The sequence below is a fragment of the Pimephales promelas genome, chromosome 24, assembly GCF_988280905.1.
Source record: "Pimephales promelas chromosome 24, fPimPro1.hap1.1, whole genome shotgun sequence".
Classification (NCBI taxonomy): Eukaryota; Metazoa; Chordata; class Actinopteri; order Cypriniformes; family Leuciscidae; genus Pimephales; species Pimephales promelas.
In genome coordinates this window covers 7,888,820-7,905,672 of record NC_142792.1, presented here as the reverse complement: position 1 = coordinate 7,905,672, position 16,853 = coordinate 7,888,820, and the positions used below count along the sequence as shown (strand labels likewise).

The 16,853-nt window shown below is 37.8% G+C and overlaps 1 protein-coding gene across 2 annotated transcripts; it reads left to right on the top strand.

Annotated features, from left to right (window-relative positions):
- Positions 1-75: 75 nt before the first annotated feature.
- Positions 76-16,140, top strand: braf (B-Raf proto-oncogene, serine/threonine kinase). Of its 2 annotated transcripts, XM_039668040.2 has the most exons (20): positions 76-286; positions 3,921-4,022; positions 4,474-4,737; positions 5,245-5,348; positions 5,444-5,546; positions 6,228-6,376; positions 6,642-6,761; positions 7,266-7,425; positions 7,853-7,892; positions 8,566-8,685; positions 9,594-9,727; positions 9,824-9,941; positions 10,035-10,119; positions 10,758-10,934; positions 11,117-11,163; positions 11,302-11,420; positions 11,497-11,628; positions 11,864-11,998; positions 12,929-13,082; positions 13,181-16,140. In XM_039668040.2, exons 1-20 carry the CDS (start codon positions 119-121, stop codon positions 13,201-13,203), a joined length of 2,454 nt encoding a protein of 817 aa, XP_039523974.2. In that variant the 5' UTR covers positions 76-118; the 3' UTR covers positions 13,204-16,140. The 2 variants fall into 2 exon arrangements, with proteins under 2 accessions (XP_039523974.2, XP_039523975.2); XM_039668041.2 differs by lacking the exon at positions 8,566-8,685 and having other exon boundaries at positions 77-286.
- Positions 16,141-16,853: the final 713 nt, after the last annotated feature.

The following is a 16,853-nucleotide window of genomic DNA, read 5'->3' as shown; positions in this document are numbered from 1 at the left end:
CCAGTATCCCCATTGCATTTACCCCTCAACGGGTTTACATTTGGTGAATCTGTCTCCCCCTCCTGTCTCGTTCTCTGTTACTTTCCTCTATTTTCCACTCAGTTTCTCGTGGTTTAAAATGGCGGCGTTGAGCAGCGCCGAGTCCCCACCGCCCGTCTTCAACGGAGACAGCATGAACCGCGATCCGGAGCGGGACCCGGGACTGGACGAGCTGGGCGCGGGGCTCGAACCTGCCTGTCCCGGAGGAGCGGCGATCCCCGAATGTCAACAGGACATTCCCGAGGAGGTACAATGGGGGAGTCAGGGTTGAAGGAGAGCTCGGCTGTAGAGCGTAGCTGGGCTGGATGGAGATGTTCAGGAAACACCGGCTGTAATACGGATCGTGGGGGGATGCAATGCATTGCAGGGGAGAGAGATGGTGCACCAATATATAAGTCGACCAAATCTTATATCGTGCGCTTATGCATTTTCGCAAGGTGCATTTTCGAATGACGCCATTTATAATTCTCTCATTGCAGTTCTCTGAGCCAATGTTTATCAGAAGGCCTGTTCGTGTTTCATTGGCTTTATTTCCCCACCAGACCCCGCTGCAATGCATGTATCTCACCTTGCGATGCATCGTAATGGGAAACTACAGATGCAACTGGGAATGTATTAACTGTTCGACTCCGTGTCACCTTCTGCGTTCGAATGCATTTACATTTACATTTAAATCTGCAGTGATGTCATTGTGCTCGTGCATGGAGCCCTGCGAACGTTCCATATATTCATTTTTTACCCCGTGTTAATGCAATGCATTATGCTTATATCTTCTACGCTGTCAACTGTCTGTACAAATCATCTATGCTGCTATAAGGGGCCTTTGCTGTTAGATGCGCACACTGGGTATTACTGGGTACATTCTGTTTCTTGCTGGAACATCAGCTTAAGTTAGTAACATTAGCTGTGTTCAGGAACTGGTTATTAGCCAGTTTGACCATGTACAATGTTCCAGAAACCACTATAAGCTGGCATTACCAGCTGGTAGATGATTTGTTGGCTGTCTTCAAGCTAGAACCCTGTTCCAAAAACAGTTTGACTTTGTGGTAGCTGTTTTTTTTTTTTTTTTTTTTTTTTTTCAGCTGGTTTGTGTTTTCTCTAGCTATCTAGAAACCATCTACCGTGTGTCAATTCCCTACTGCCGATTTAAGATGGATTTTCCAGCAGGGCATCCATTCATTCTGTTTAATTTGGAAAGTAAAAAAAAAAGTTTACACCGTCATGGAACAGGTCACAAATTTGTTTATTCAGGAAACAGCTTCCCTATTTTGCTGGAAGACTAGTTGGATTAAAGAGCAGCTTGTGTAAGTCATCATTATATGAGTGCTTAGTGGTAATTAGATTAATTTTACTGCTGGCTGCTGTAACAGGGTTATACTGTCTGATTTTACACTGGAGTTGTCTTGCTTTTTTTTTTTGGTAATAACTATATTTACTGTAGTATTTGTTTTTTTCTTTCCTTTTTTAAAAATATACTTTTTAGCACTGAATTCGCTCTTACGTTAAAGAGTGGAGCACGATTTCGTATAAACCTAAACCTAGTTATCAGTTTTATGTATGGTCAGCAGGGTATACCGTACATCTGATCTTCCCCAATAAACATTACTTAGATGGGTTATGCAGTGGCAGTTTCTTCAATTTATACATTGAACTAGAATCTTGAATGTTTGGCTACTGTACAGTATTTGTTGTCAGCTAGTTTTTACTGACTCAAATGTTGAAGGAATAATTCACCAAAAAATGTGTCACACAACTGGACTAAATTGAATTTGAGAACAGGATCATTCATTCATTAATGAATCATTAAAATACATAATGTCAATGAATAACAATTTAATTTTCAGTCATTTCATACACTATCATATGGCTTTAGAAGCCTTGGAATATAATATGGTGTTTGTCAGTTTGAAAGGTCTGGTTCCTTTCTATGAAATTATATGTTCTGTCTTCAAAAATTCTGCTTCTGTGTTCTACAGAATAAAGAAACAGAATAAAGAAATTAATACATGTTTGAATTGAAATGAGGATGTTTTAATATTAATAGATTTTTCATTTTTGGGTGAACATTTCCTTTGTAGAGGATGCCTGCAAGTATTTCATGTATTGAGCTATTTTAAACTGTCTTGGTTATGTTGCATCAAGTTGCAAACAGAGTCACCACTTTGACTAGTAGAGCCAGTTTATCTGCACCGTTGATTGGGAATCAAGTGGCAGCTTGACTCTCGGAATGCAGGATTTTTAATCAGAACTAAAGTTAGATGCACTTAAATGTGCTATTTCATGGGGGCGTTGAGGCATTCCACGTTTCTTGACAGTCTGCTGGAAAATTGCTTCTCAAAATGGTGATCATAATAAAGTTGACTTGTAAAGCTTTGTAGCACTGTCAGATTGTGTTCACTTGGCTGGGACATTTTCCAACAAACTTGGAGTATTTTATGATGCTGCTTGTATTGCTTGGCAAAATTGAAAATTGTTTATTGGCTTTTTAGAACACGTTGCTTGGATGTTTCCTTGAGAAAATGCTTGCAACCCATTGCAAAATAGACTATAATCATAGTTTAAGAGCATGTCTTAACATTGGATATAAAAATGATCCGCCTCAATTAAGTGGATACATTTTTTGTGTACATTTTTAGAATTTATGCACGCCTTGGTGTTTCCATCCAGCCTTTTCTTTTTCTGCAATATCCTAAAATTTGCATACAAATATGTGGATGTTGGAAACATAGCTAACCATGACTTCAGGCACACCAATTGTTTTAAAATTGTGCTATAATTAAATCTATTAAATCCTCAATAACTAAAAATTGTAGTTTACACATCTCCTGACAAATGTCTCGGATTTTTAAAAATATTGACATTAGGATTTTGAATCTCAGAAGATTTTGCATAAATCGTACATTTACAGTATCAGACCTTTAATGTGTTTTTATGTGTTTAGGGACATGAAAAAAAAAAACAAAAAAAAAAACAAAAAAAAAAAAACAGGTTTCCTGAAGATCTCCCGTGCTTCCATTGGTTGGACACAGGAATAGCCCCGCCCCCAAATGTACACCATTGGTTGAGCCAGTATTGTGTTGTCGGGTTGTTTGTGATGCTCAAACAAATGGAGTAAAGGCCTGTTTACACCAAGGATGATAACGATAAAGATATAGGCCTTGGCCTAGTTTTTCTTTCTAAATGTAAAAGAAAAGTAGTCCACACCACAGATACAATGATAACAGCACAGAGAAACAATGTTGTTCCAATCACTTACAGAAATGTTTTTTTTTTTTCTAGCTGATGAACGATAAAAACATTGGCAGCCAATCAAAATCAATCCTACTTTAAAGAGCTGGGACATTTAATGCAGCTGACAAACACTGCAGCACGTGCTTATCATAAACTGATATTGAATATGGCATGGACGCTAATAGCTATTGTTCTTTGTGTGAATGGGCCTTTTGATAGTACCATGTGCAGTGCAGTGTATATGGTTTTGGGGCAAATAAATCTAGAAATTGCATAAAATTGTCTCTGCAAATTACGCTTGTGTCTGGAAAAAAAATATAATGCACACTTCGGTTGAAGCAAGTTGATGAATTTTGAAGCTGTTTCTTTGCTAGAGCTCACTGTCGGTATTTAATTTGCTTCACACCTCAGACTTAATTAATATTGCATATTTACTATGGGCAGGGCTTGAGACAGCCGTCCAGTGTCAGTTTTTACAGCTTAGTGGAGACAAGCAAGTGATTCTGTGTTAATTAGATCTAGCACAGTCATGAGGTCCTCATTCATCTATGGTTAAGTTCAAATGTATCTGCTCAAACACTTCAGTGGAACCTTTTCATAAAAAAGGAAGCTGGGAAATTTTGGTTGGCTAACTCTCATTTTCTTTGCAGATATGGAACATCAAACAGATGATTAAGTTAACCCAGGAGCACCTAGAAGCCCTTTTAGACAAGTTTGGAGGAGAACACAATCCACCATCTATATACCTGGAGGTGAGTTGGGTGTGAAAGGTGTTTTACTGTACCAAGAAAGTTAATGTTATACAGTAAATGAAGTGACTAGAATTGAGACCATCCACAGTTACAACAAACTAACTGTAGCATTTTAAGGCATCAAAGGTGTATGAAAGTATGTGGACAAAATGGGAGAAATCATTTTAAATAATTCAAGCATTAAATAAAAATTAAGTTTCCCCAATATTTCCTTTTTATGTTTATTAGAGTATAGCCGTTAGCTTAGCAACATGCTAGCTGAAAACTCTGTTTATATGAAACAACAGTTGTTGCCTACATAAAACATTGCCACTAACATTGTTCTGAATGAATAGAAAACAAGGAAAAGAACTGATGGAAATATTTGAAGTAGTAAAATTTTCCCTCAAAACATCAGCATTTATGTGAAACATTTATAAAGTGTTAATGATATATTTCCTCCATGCCACAGGCCTATGAAGAGTACACCAGTAAGCTGGATGCATTACAGCAGCGGGAACAGCAGCTTTTGGAGGCTATCGGAAACGGAACAGAGTTCTGCTCCTCGCCGACACTAACCCTGCTGGATGTGAAGGGGCCGGGCGCCCAGAGTGCCCCCATCACCCCAAACACATTGGCTGTCCTGCAGACCCCCACTGACGCATCACGAGGGAATCCCCGCTCGCCCCAGAAACCCATCGTAAGGGTTTTCCTGCCCAACAAACAGAGGACAGTGGTGAGTTCGTTGCTGAATGCTTAGTACTGTTTTGCTTTTATATGTACCATTTACCAAAAGTAGACTGTAAACTTAACTATATAAATGCTGTAATAGTACGTAACTAATATAATACTGGCTTTGACAGAATATCGGGTAAGGGATCTGAAAAATGGGGTGAGTTACGTCTGTAATGTTTTGCCCACAGCTGGATTTGAGAAGTTCTGTCATGTACAGATGTGGCAGGATGTTTTGACAATTCTTCACAGTAAGATTTCAGGCAGGGCTTTAAAAAGAGGTTTTTGAAAGGAATTTCCACTCCAACCAGATTGTAGAGCAGCGGGAGTCCATGGGAAATTAGCGAATATAGGTGACCCCCTTTATTTTGATTATCTGCTCAGCTTGTCTCTTTTGGTTTAGCAAAGAGAAGCGGCTGTATGATTTGGAGCCAAGAAATCAGACGTAGCCACAGTCTCACTGCAAGGAGATAAAAGTTACATGAGTAAGTGGTTTGTGTGTGCGTTTCAGGTTCCAGCTCGGTGTGGGATGACTCTGAGAGACTCTTTAAAGAAGGCTCTGATGATGCGAGGCCTGATCCCAGAATGCTGTGCGGTCTACAGGGTTCAGGATGGGTAATAACTGCTCTAACCTTCACTAGTGCAAAAACCAAGGTTACGTCGTACTGCCAGCTGTACTTCACATTTAATGTCTGTCCCGCCCACATTAGGGAGAAGAAGCCGATTGGCTGGGACACAGATATTTCCTGGTTGACGGGGGAGGAGCTCCATGTTGAGGTTTTAGAGAATGTGCCTCTGACGACCCATAATTTTGTGAGTATGATGAAACTGACCACAAGTTGTGCCTTAAAGGGGAGCTATTCTGTGGAGTTAGACCTAAAGGGGTCTAACTCCACAATTCAGTACTTCACAGTTCAGTCTTTGTAATATGTTTTAGCAATACATTTCTAGCATTTATAATCAAGTGGTGTACACCAGATGCCATACAAGTTTGACCCATGCTTTTTTGCTTAAAGGTGAAGACCCAACTTCATGTATGTTTTGTAAAATTTCCTTATCTGTCAAACATTTTTTATTAGATTGTCCTGGACTTAACACAAGTAGAATGCTCTTTTATGAAGTTACTTGTTTGAAGGACATATTTAATGAGATTATGCCTGAAAAGGTTCTGGATTTTTTTTTATCATATGTTAATTTAAAAAAATATATTGTATAATATGACTAATTGTTTATATTTGTTTAGTTTTTGTTGTATTTATATGATATTTGTATTTTTGTAAATGAATTCTTGCCATGAAAATAGCTTTGACTGCTGACATGGCATGAAATAAAAATAATCTAAATCTGAATCTAGCATTTATAATTGATTTAGAATTGCCTTTACAGGGAATTATTTTGTTTTTTTTTACAGTTTGACTGTAGTGACTGTAATACATTGTGCTTATCCAGAAGCTTCGTAATAACTCTGAGGGTTTTTTCGGTGATTTAAAACAGGTGCGAAAGACCTTCTTCACGCTGGCCTTCTGTGACTTCTGCCGGAAGCTGCTGTTTCAGGGCTTCCGCTGCCAGACGTGCGGCTACAAGTTCCACCAGCGCTGCAGCACAGAGGTCCCGCTCATGTGTGTCAACTACGATCAGCTGGAGTGAGTGCTCATGGGAAATTCTTTCACTTCTGCTTTATCTGTTAAAGGGTGAAATTTGCTCCTCGCATAATGCACAGTGAAATAAAGCATGTAAATAATATTTATTTTATTATTAAATATTAAAACAATGTTTTTGTTTATTTCTCCTATATTTATATTCACTGTATTTGGAATAATTTGCTTCCTATATGGTTTTGTGCTGTGGGTAATTAATTATGCGTAATATATTTGTACTGTTGTTCTTATTATTTATGTTTTTGTTCAGTTTACTGCTGGCATCAAAATTTCTAGTGCACCATCCCATTACCCAAGAGGAGATGTCATCAGAGGGCACGACACCCGTTTCAGAGATGTGCCCCTCCCTCCCTCCATCCGAGTCCACTGGGTAAGAATTTAGTCCACTTTTGTGTGTGTGTGTGTATATATGTATATGTGTGTGAGAGATTTTTACATTACGTTTTTGAAAGACGCCTCACGCTCACCAAGGCTGCATTTATTCTGATAAAAAGTACAATAATATTGTTAAATATTATTACAATTTAAAATAACTTTTTTCTTGTTTTCTATACTTTAAAGTGTCATTTAGTCCTGTGATGGCAAAGTTGAATTTTCAGTCACATGTTTCAGAAATCTTAATATTGTATGGAAACAGATACGTTTTTTTTTTTCCCGGGATTTTTGATGAATATAAAATTTAAAAAAGAGCATTTATTTGAATTTGGTAGAGATATAAATCTTTTGCAGATCAGTGTAGTTACTTGCTGTGTCTCTTTTAGTTGAGAAATTGTAAGGCTCACCTTAAGTATAGTGCGTTAGTGACTTTAACAGTGATTTTAATCATGCACTAAGCAAAATTTCATAATACTGTCCTGTCTTTTTTTCTCTCCAGGTCTCTTTGCCATCCTTCTGTATCCCCGTCCAAATCCATCCCTATCCCACAATCCTTCAGACCTGGAGAGGAGGACCACCGCAACCAGTTTGGCCAGAGGGATCGCTCTTCCTCGGCCCCTAATGTCCATATCAACACCATCGAGCCGGTCAACATTGATGTGAGAACTGGAACAGCTGATAAATATATTTTAGACCATGTCTAATATGTATTTTAAATAACTATAATGTAGGTCCCACTTCCTGAATCTAAAAAAAAGAGTATAATATAAAGGCGAACTATTTAGTAATATTACAAAAATATTAACATTGATAATATTTGATGTGTTCTTTAATTTTAGATGCATATTTCTTTACGTAAATTAATGTTTTTTTTTTAAATAAATGAATCTATATTAAGTGTTACAGTTGCCCTCAAGCACTGCATCACCTCCATAATGTTAGTTTATCATAATCTTGTTTATACAAGTCTCTGTTAATATAAATGGTTCTTATACCACCAACAAATTAACAAGGTACATTTGTGTCAAAAGTTACAATTGCCCCAGACTCCCCTAGTCCCTGCTAATCGGTGTTATTCCTGTACAGGATTTGATCCGTGATCAAGGCTTACCGAGGTCAGATGGAGGTAAGGACTGTATGAAACAGAAAACATACACTTAAGACACACTGAATTCAAATGGCTTTCTGTCATCCCATGTCTTTGTGCTATCTTTGTGTCATTGGCCTTAGAAGTTTGGGACAGCTGTTCCATTTCACCCTGCCTGCTAGTAAAGCTGACAAACAGGCCAAACTCTCCCCTGCCCGCTTTGTGAATTGCTTATGCCCTTTTCTTTATGAATAGCGGCCTGCTGTAAAGTACTAATTTCTAATCAGTGCTATCAAAAGTTGCCCCCTGTCCTTTCTGTTTCAAAACATGTCCCAGAACATTATAAGTAAACATCCGGTCATCATTTACTCACCTTCATGTTGTTCCAAACCCGTGCGACTTTCTTTTTTCTGTGGAACATAGAATGTGTTTAGAAGAATGTTCAAGCTGCTCTTTTCCATAAACCAAATGTAAATTAAAAAGCATAAAAGAAAATCACAGTTGGAATGATACAAGGCGATTAAATGATAACATAAGTAAACAACCCTTTTATGGATATACAGTAATAAATAAAAAACTGGCTCTGTAATTCACTTGATCATCTCTAAATGAGACCTGAGAGTAGACACAGGATTGTGGGTAGTGGGTGACAGGAAGTGCACCTGATCTTCAGGGGCCAGTGATCCCGTGTCTGTCTCTCTCCCCCCTGCAGCCCCCTCGCAACACCCAGCCCGCTGCTTGAGGAAGAACCGAACACGGACCTCAAGCCCCCTTCTGTCCTCCCACCCCAATGAAATTGTCTTTGATTTTGAGCCTGAGCCAGTGTTCAGAGGTAGATAGGCCTTTGTGCGTGGCTGTGTCCCACACCTTGTCTCGTCCTTTGCTTGTCTGTCTGTCTGTGTCTTCCACTTGTGTGTTTTGTTGATGTATTTCACTCCTCCTTCTTTGAATTCTCACTTTCTCTGACACTTCTCTGACACGCACGCTTTAACTGAGCTTTGAATTCCACTCACTTGTCCTTAACTCAACAACACTACAAACTCGCTTAGTAAGGCACACATTTTACATATATCAAATTTAGACATTTTAGAATGATGTACAACTCCCTATCTTTCGGCCTTGGCCATTTTCTAAAGCTCACTTTTAGTTATCTTTAAAACAATAAATAATTTAATTACACTGTTAAATGTTATTTTTAGCAAATCTCAAAATGTGTATTTCATACTATACATTATCTTTATGAATATTTTTATTTAGCATTTAATATATATTTGAACTTATTTTCTGCGTATTGTATTGGCCAGTGAAAAAGAAATTCATCTAACATTTATATTTTATTTAAATTAACAAAACTTTATTTTTTACTAGATTTAGCTAAACAATAAGAACACAGGTATTTGGCAAAAATATATATATATATATCAGTTTATCCCTACTTGCAATACAACAGTGTACATATCTGTGAGAGATATTTTTTTGGGACACTAGATTTTGGCTGTTCGGAAAGAGACGGGATGTGGCTCAGGACTTATATTTGAGGCATCCATCACCCACAGCCCCGTTTCACACTGCATGGGCTGTGACGTGCCCCTTTCCTCTCTTTCTCTCCCTCATGAAACCACACAAGATTTTATTCCTTTCCTTCTGTCTTCTTCCCCTCTTATTCTGTTTCTCTCTTGTTTGGCTCCCATATAACCTGTTGAAGTAACTTTGATGTTTCTCGACCTCTTGCAATGCCAGGCTCCACAACAGGCCTGTCGGCCACACCTCCTGCCTCCCTGCCTGGTTCCCTGCCGAATGTGAAGGTGTCGAAATCGCCGTGCCAGCCGAGGGAGCGGAAGCCATCGTCTTCATCTGAGGACCGCAATAAAATGGTAAAGAATTTCTTTTTTTCTTTTTACCTCACTTGGCACATATAGTCCAGGTCTAAGGTCATTTTAATCTATTTTGTCTGATATTTTGCTCTGTAGAAAACTCTAGGTCGACGGGACTCCAGCGATGATTGGGAGATCCCAGAAGGTCAGATCACCCTGGGTCAGCGGATAGGATCTGGCTCCTTTGGAACAGTCTACAAGGGGAAGTGGCACGGTGCGTCCTGTGCGAATGTTAACAGCATTTGGACTTCAGATTAATAAGGAATGCACAGAAAGGGCTAAATGTGTGTCTTCCTCTTCCTCACAGGTGATGTGGCGGTAAAGATGTTGAATGTCACAGCCCCCACTCCACAGCAGCTACAGGCCTTTAAAAATGAAGTGGGTGTCCTCAGGTAAGATAAGGACTAAATATGCTCATTATTTCAAAACAGGGACTGTATCTGTCCAAAATGTAGGTTTCAGGTAGTGGTCAACCGATGTAGTTTTTATTATTATTTTTTGGGTTTTTAAACTATCCCAATTGTTGATTTAAAAAAAAAAAATCATTTCAATTTCAACAATTAAATTAAATATAAAATAATAAAATAAAATCTCATATGATATTTAATTTGCCTATCAACACGAGGGTTAATCACTTAGTTTCACTGACCATTGATTTGATTGATTTAAGAGTTTCAATCATTCATTAAGCGATGAAACTTGAAACAAAAAAGGTGTGCATTTCATAATCGTGAATGTGTTTTTATACGTGTTGGTTTAAGTTGTAGATTAGTATTTGAACAATGAAAAAAAATTCAATCATTATTTGTAAACCTTGTCTATGTTAGTCTTATGTTTTTTGTCTAATACCAAAATTTCAGTTGTCGGTACCAATACCAGTAAAATTTCACGGTTCTCTGTACCAATTTCGGTATCATGGCAAAAACACACAAATACGCACAGGAAGTATCGGCTTAGTATCAAAGTACCCCTAGAGCCGCCAAAACATTGTTCTACCAAAGCTTATTGCAAAATTCTTTATTTCCCACAGGAAAACCCGCCATGTGAATATCCTGCTCTTCATGGGCTACACCACCAAACCCCAGCTGGCTATAGTTACACAGTGGTGTGAAGGCTCGAGTCTCTACCATCACCTGCACATCATCGAGACCAAGTTTGAGATGATCAAGCTGATTGACATTGCCCGCCAGACGGCCCAGGGCATGGAGTGAGTCACTGGATCAATTAGAGAGAAATCACAGATGATCAATAGCAGTATAATGTTTAGAAGTCAAGAATCCGTTCAGTCTATAATAATAATAATAAAAATCCATCATGCGATCATGATACTTAATTGTTCAAGTTATAATGCATGAATTTAACACTTTAAAATATTTGTATTATCCACAGCTATCTGCACGCCAAGTCCATCATCCATAGAGATCTGAAGAGTAACAGTATCCTTTGTAATTAAAGACTGATTTGCTGTACCTATGAAAGGGGACCTGTGTTTTTGTACATCAACTTTACAGTGATGTCCAAGACTATGTGTGTGTACATACGCTTCTATATTAGCCTTAACACCACCTCCCTAGATATCTTTTTGCATGAGGATCTAACAGTAAAGATTGGTGATTTCGGTCTGGCTACGGTGAAGTCCCGTTGGAGTGGCTCACACCAGTTTGAGCAGCTATCTGGCTCTATCTTGTGGATGGTGAGTCAAGGGTGGCACTTGTACTAGCTATGATATGAGTATTTTGCATCTGGACTGACTCATTGGTCTTCTTCAGGCTCCAGAGGTGATCAGACTGCAGGATAAAAACCCATACAGTTTCCAGTCGGATGTCTACGCGTTCGGCATTGTGCTCTATGAGCTCATGTCAGGGGCTCTGCCTTATTCCAACATCAACAACAGAGACCAGGTGAACTTTTTATCAATGCACTTTTTTTTTACTTTTCCCCCCAAATTTTTGTCTAAATTGATTAGTTACATAATCATGCATAATTAGTACTTATGCCTTATCAATTTCTAATGTTAATGTACTATATGTGTAATGTACTATTAGTAGGATGTCTATGACACGAATCAAGTACTCTGAAGGATTGCTACTAATATCTGAATTTTGGAAAATGTAATGAGCATATCTCTCCTATCAGATTATCTTTATGGTTGGCCGAGGTTACCTTTCCCCTGACCTGAGCAAAGTGCGCAGTAATTGCCCAAAGGCCATGAAGAGACTTATGGCAGATTGTTTGAAGAAAAAGCGAGAGGAGAGACCTCTTTTCCCTCAGGTAATGTTGTGAAACATCTGTCAAGGGCATGTTGAAGTATGTTGCCATAAGAGGGCATCGGAGTGTCATTTAACAGAATGTAACAGAATATATTTGCAGCTTTGAATTTAATATATTTGGAATTTTTTTAATCAGTCAATATAGTTTATGGTGTGTGTGTATACATGCTCTCACACACACACACACACACACAGTATATATAGTCTGAAATTACTTGATGATGGCCAAGTGCACACACACAACTGATGCAAATTCTCCGCCCCCTCGTCAGTATTTCTTTCACCCTTTTATTGATGGACAGTGTTACATTGTGTGAGAGATTATTTGCTCCAAGTGAGAATTTTAGTGTGAATTTGAACACGGTATATGCCAATGTTGTTTTCAATAAAAAAACATTTGAACAAAGCAAGCCGATCCACTTTTCCATGTTGATTAGAGCATTAAAATGAAAACAAATAATGTGAGAAAAAGAAATCAAGAGACATTTAGAATAGATAAAAATGTGCGATTAATCGCGAGTCAACTATGACATTAATGCGATTAATCGCAATTAAATATTTTAATCGTTTGACAGCACTAGTATATATCATCTATTTATTGCAGATCCAAATAATTAAAATACTAAATATAATATGTTATTTAATAATATAACTATTTTGTCCTATATGTATATATGAAGAGTTCAGATGCAAAAGCCTCTAAGTGCCATTTGAAAATTTCTTCTTTAATGATCATTTTTATCAAGCTTGTATATTTAAGTTCAGTGATTTCACTTAAATGGCAATGATAATTACCTATTAATTGTTATTTAAGTGAAATTACTGAACTTAAATATACAAGTTTGATAAAAATCATCATTAAAGAAAAAAATTTCAAATGGCATTTAGAGGCTTTTGCATCTGAACTCTTCATATCATCTATTTATTGCAGATCCTGGCCTCCATTGAGTTATTGGCACGCTCTCTGCCCAAGATCCACCGCAGCGCTTCTGAACCGTCCCTTAACCGCGCTGGCTTCCAGACAGAAGACTTCAGCCTGTACGCCTGCGCTTCCCCCAAGACACCCATTCAGGCTGGTGGCTATGGCAAGTACAAATAGACAAACATTGTTGTACTTTTAGACTTCTATTGCATTAATTAGTATGAAAACTGATACGAATCTGTCGTTTGTGTTCCCTTTTAGGTGAATTCTCAGCGTTTAAGTAGTGCTGCAAATCCTACAACTCCATCCCTTGTCAGTTTTTACGACGTCTTGTGTTCCTACGGTGGGTTCATCCATAACTCAGAAAAGGACTAGTTTTCAAAGAATGTGCTGTTTTTCTTCCTCTTTACCCGAAGAGCTACAGCCTCAATGGAATTGCTTTAAAATAAAAAAAGATCTCTGCAGGGTGTCATTGCTGAATTTACAAAAATGTCATAAAACATCACACAGGACAACTCGATAATGCAGCGTACAACAAAAAAACGACTGATGTGAGGACACCGATGCCTGGTCACTGAAGGAAAAAAAAGGCATAGATTGTGAAGGGGGATACGAATCTTTTCCCCAAGAAGGATGAATGGGGTTGGGATGAATTATATTGGAGCACAAGCCCCGCCTTCACTCCGCCCCTGGAGGCGAAGAACACACAGGATTGGCCAATCAGAAAACAGGGTCCATATTATGGACTTGTGGCGTGGAATGATGGAAAAATTGGCATAAGAGCAAGGACGTCGAGTTGCCGTTGTGGAGAGGTGCTGGATATCACAAGATAACTTGAACGATATTTAGAAACGTTTCTTTCTCTTGCAACGAGTTTGTTACGTTAACGTTGCTTGTGGCTGGAGTTGCTAATAATAAATACAAAATTCTACAGGGTCGTAAGTTGTAGATAAACAGACCCAGTATTATTATTATTTTTTGTTACAGGCAGGTTTGTGAGCTGGGGTAAATGAAGCTACCATTTTTCAATACCTCTTTTTTTTATAAATATATTCTTTGCTTTTAATTTTTTGTCAAGGCAAATTCTAGGATCTTTTAGTTTGCATCCCCATGAATGCCCCTCGCAAAGACGTTTTTAGACTCTTTTGGTTCGGCACAAATTCCATCAGACATTTCCGAGGTGGGCAAAATCAAAGCTGTTTCTGTGCTTCTGGAGAATGTGATTATTTCGTTTTATTTTGTTTCGCCACATTCTAGTAGCTGACGTCATGTTTCTGAATAAGTCAAAGATCATATTTGAAGTTTCTTGTAGAAAAAAACCCACTGTATAAAGCAAACACGAAGCCTTGTTTCAGATGTGGGCGTATTTCGGATGTATTTCTGTACTTTTCACTACAAATTTATGCTTAACTGTTGTTATTAGAAGCCATTCCTTTGAGGCCATTATGGTTAATAATGGATTTTTTTCATTTGTCCACAAGTCATGTGACTCTTTGGACCTTGCACCTCTGGATTCATTCCAAAATGTTTGTTCACAGGTCATAGTTTTGTTTTTTGTTGTTGTTGTTGTTTTTCATATAGTTTTTCTTGTTATAGACAGGCAGGCCTGCAAAGTTACATTAATTTATATTGCTTTAATTTTATTACTTTTTGTTCGGTGTTGTTTCAAACTCTGGAAGAGGTGTGTATATGTATGTGTGTATATATATATATATATATACATATATACATATACATTTATTTTCTCTCACCCATTCTGTGATTTGCTGAAATGGACATTAAGCAGTGTGTCTGTGCACTTTGTATAAATGACTGATGCAGATGCGCAATTTTGCCTTTTTAAAGACTTATTATATTTTGTCATATGAAGAGGTTAAAGCATGGTTACCGGATTGCAAAATGAATGAAAATTGATTTCAAAAGCAGGCAGGGCCATAGGACACTAAAAACCAAAGCTTAAACCAACCTTCTAAAGTCATCTGTGTCCACTTTCGCCATTGACCGAGAACGGTTATCTGGATCTTCGACCAAATCTATTCACTCTATGATTCAAACTGGCTTCCTCTGTACCTGCTCGCAAAGTGCGACAAAGCGGCGGCTCTTCGTTTCACGTTGGTCCAAAGACATTTGCGTCAACCCTCTAGCATAGCTTTGGGCTGTAGTGTGACACTAGCACTGTGTAGCCCTGAAGTTCGCCTAGACACTGTGGACGGTGGAAGTGCCCTCCTAGGAATGCTTTTCATTATTTCGGCCTCTTCGTATTGAAAAAAAGTGGCTCCACCTCCTTTTTTTTTTTTTTCTTGTACGAAACTTTTGCTTTCGGCTCCACAAAATGCTTGATGTTGCACATATAACTGAGGCTCTGCGCTTGGTTCACCACTCGTGCTCCGTTGCAAAAGCGAGGACACGCGCTCCATCTTCTTGCTTCTGTTGAGATGGATTGATTTATTTATTTTGAGTCTCTTTTTATTTTTATAAGGATGATGCTCTGTGAATTGTTTCAGCCACTTAAACTTGCCATTAAGGAAAGAGGAGCTCCGTGAATCCTTTTGTTTGTGACATTCGTCACTGTTTTCACATGTATAGTTCCTTGACAAGACGTTTGAATGGACTTGTTCTCAGATTAAGCTGGCAAACTTATCATGGGTTGCGTATGGAGGTAGTAGAGGTGTATTTTAAGAGTGCTGTATTTATTTTCTATGGGAATGTTACTGAAGAAGTCTGACTTAAGAAGGACTGATCCTTCTTTATTCTGGAATACTTGGGGACGTACTTGATTACAGTCCAAAACCATTAGTCTTTCACTACCCCCCAAAAATATTTTATTTGCTTTTTAAAGCCTTCACCAAAAACGTCCATATCACATTCCTTTATGTTGCCTTGCCTGCACTTTAAACCCCCACCCCAGTGCAAGTTCATTCAAGTGAAAACTATCATACAAATGTTTGGGAGACTCTTTTCATCTGTAAATAGCTGTATAAAGGAAGTACTGTCCGTTTGCTAGGAGGCATGGAGATAAAAACAAAACAAAACAATGAAATGACTTCAAATGTTTCAACTTAAGAAATGACAACGGTTAAGACATTTTGATAGATGAAATTCTGAGAAAATATTTCTGTGTAAAAATATTTAAGACTGTATTATATAAAAGGAAAAAGAGCTTAATGTATTTGTTGTGAATATGAAAACTGATATATTAAAGAAGTGCATGAAAACTGTAATGCTTTAGTGCGTTTATTTTCATTTCATTTGAAATTCAGTGTGAAGCAGTGCTTGCTTTTACAAGCCGTCACATTTAACACCGATCTTGACAATGTATTCGCCCATATACTAGATTTTGGCTTACGGGTTATCTGACTTTTAAGAAATATTTTCTGTAAAAGCGCTTTTGGAAAGTTCATGAGGAGTTGCCTTTCATTAGTTCTGCCCACTCTTTCCTTACATGGCCCAGATGCTTTGACACTTTATGTAGGTTAGGTTACAAAACATACGATCTCATAGCTTAAATTACACATAATCTGTCTTTTTGTTTAATCTAAAGATGAAAAAGACTAATTTTTGTATTTTGGAAGCTATTGAAAACTAAATGCTTGCTTCAACATCCATGGGTAAGTAAATGCAAGTCTAAATTAAATTTCAAGGAAAGTTAATGTATTCATATCATTTATGTATTAATATCATTTTCCAGATTTTCTATGTAATTTAGAGTCTGATATATTCATGGTTCATGTATGATGAACCTTAGCAAATCACAATATTTCATATATAAATCTGGATATTTTCTTCTCAAAACCTGAATATAGTGCTACACTGCTCTATTTAGAAGTAAAACATGATATGTGTTCTCAACTTTTCAGGATTTGTGACTGGAATCCTGCATATCTCCATCTCTTTCAGACGAGTGTGGAATGTTTAATCTCTGTCGGGAATAAAA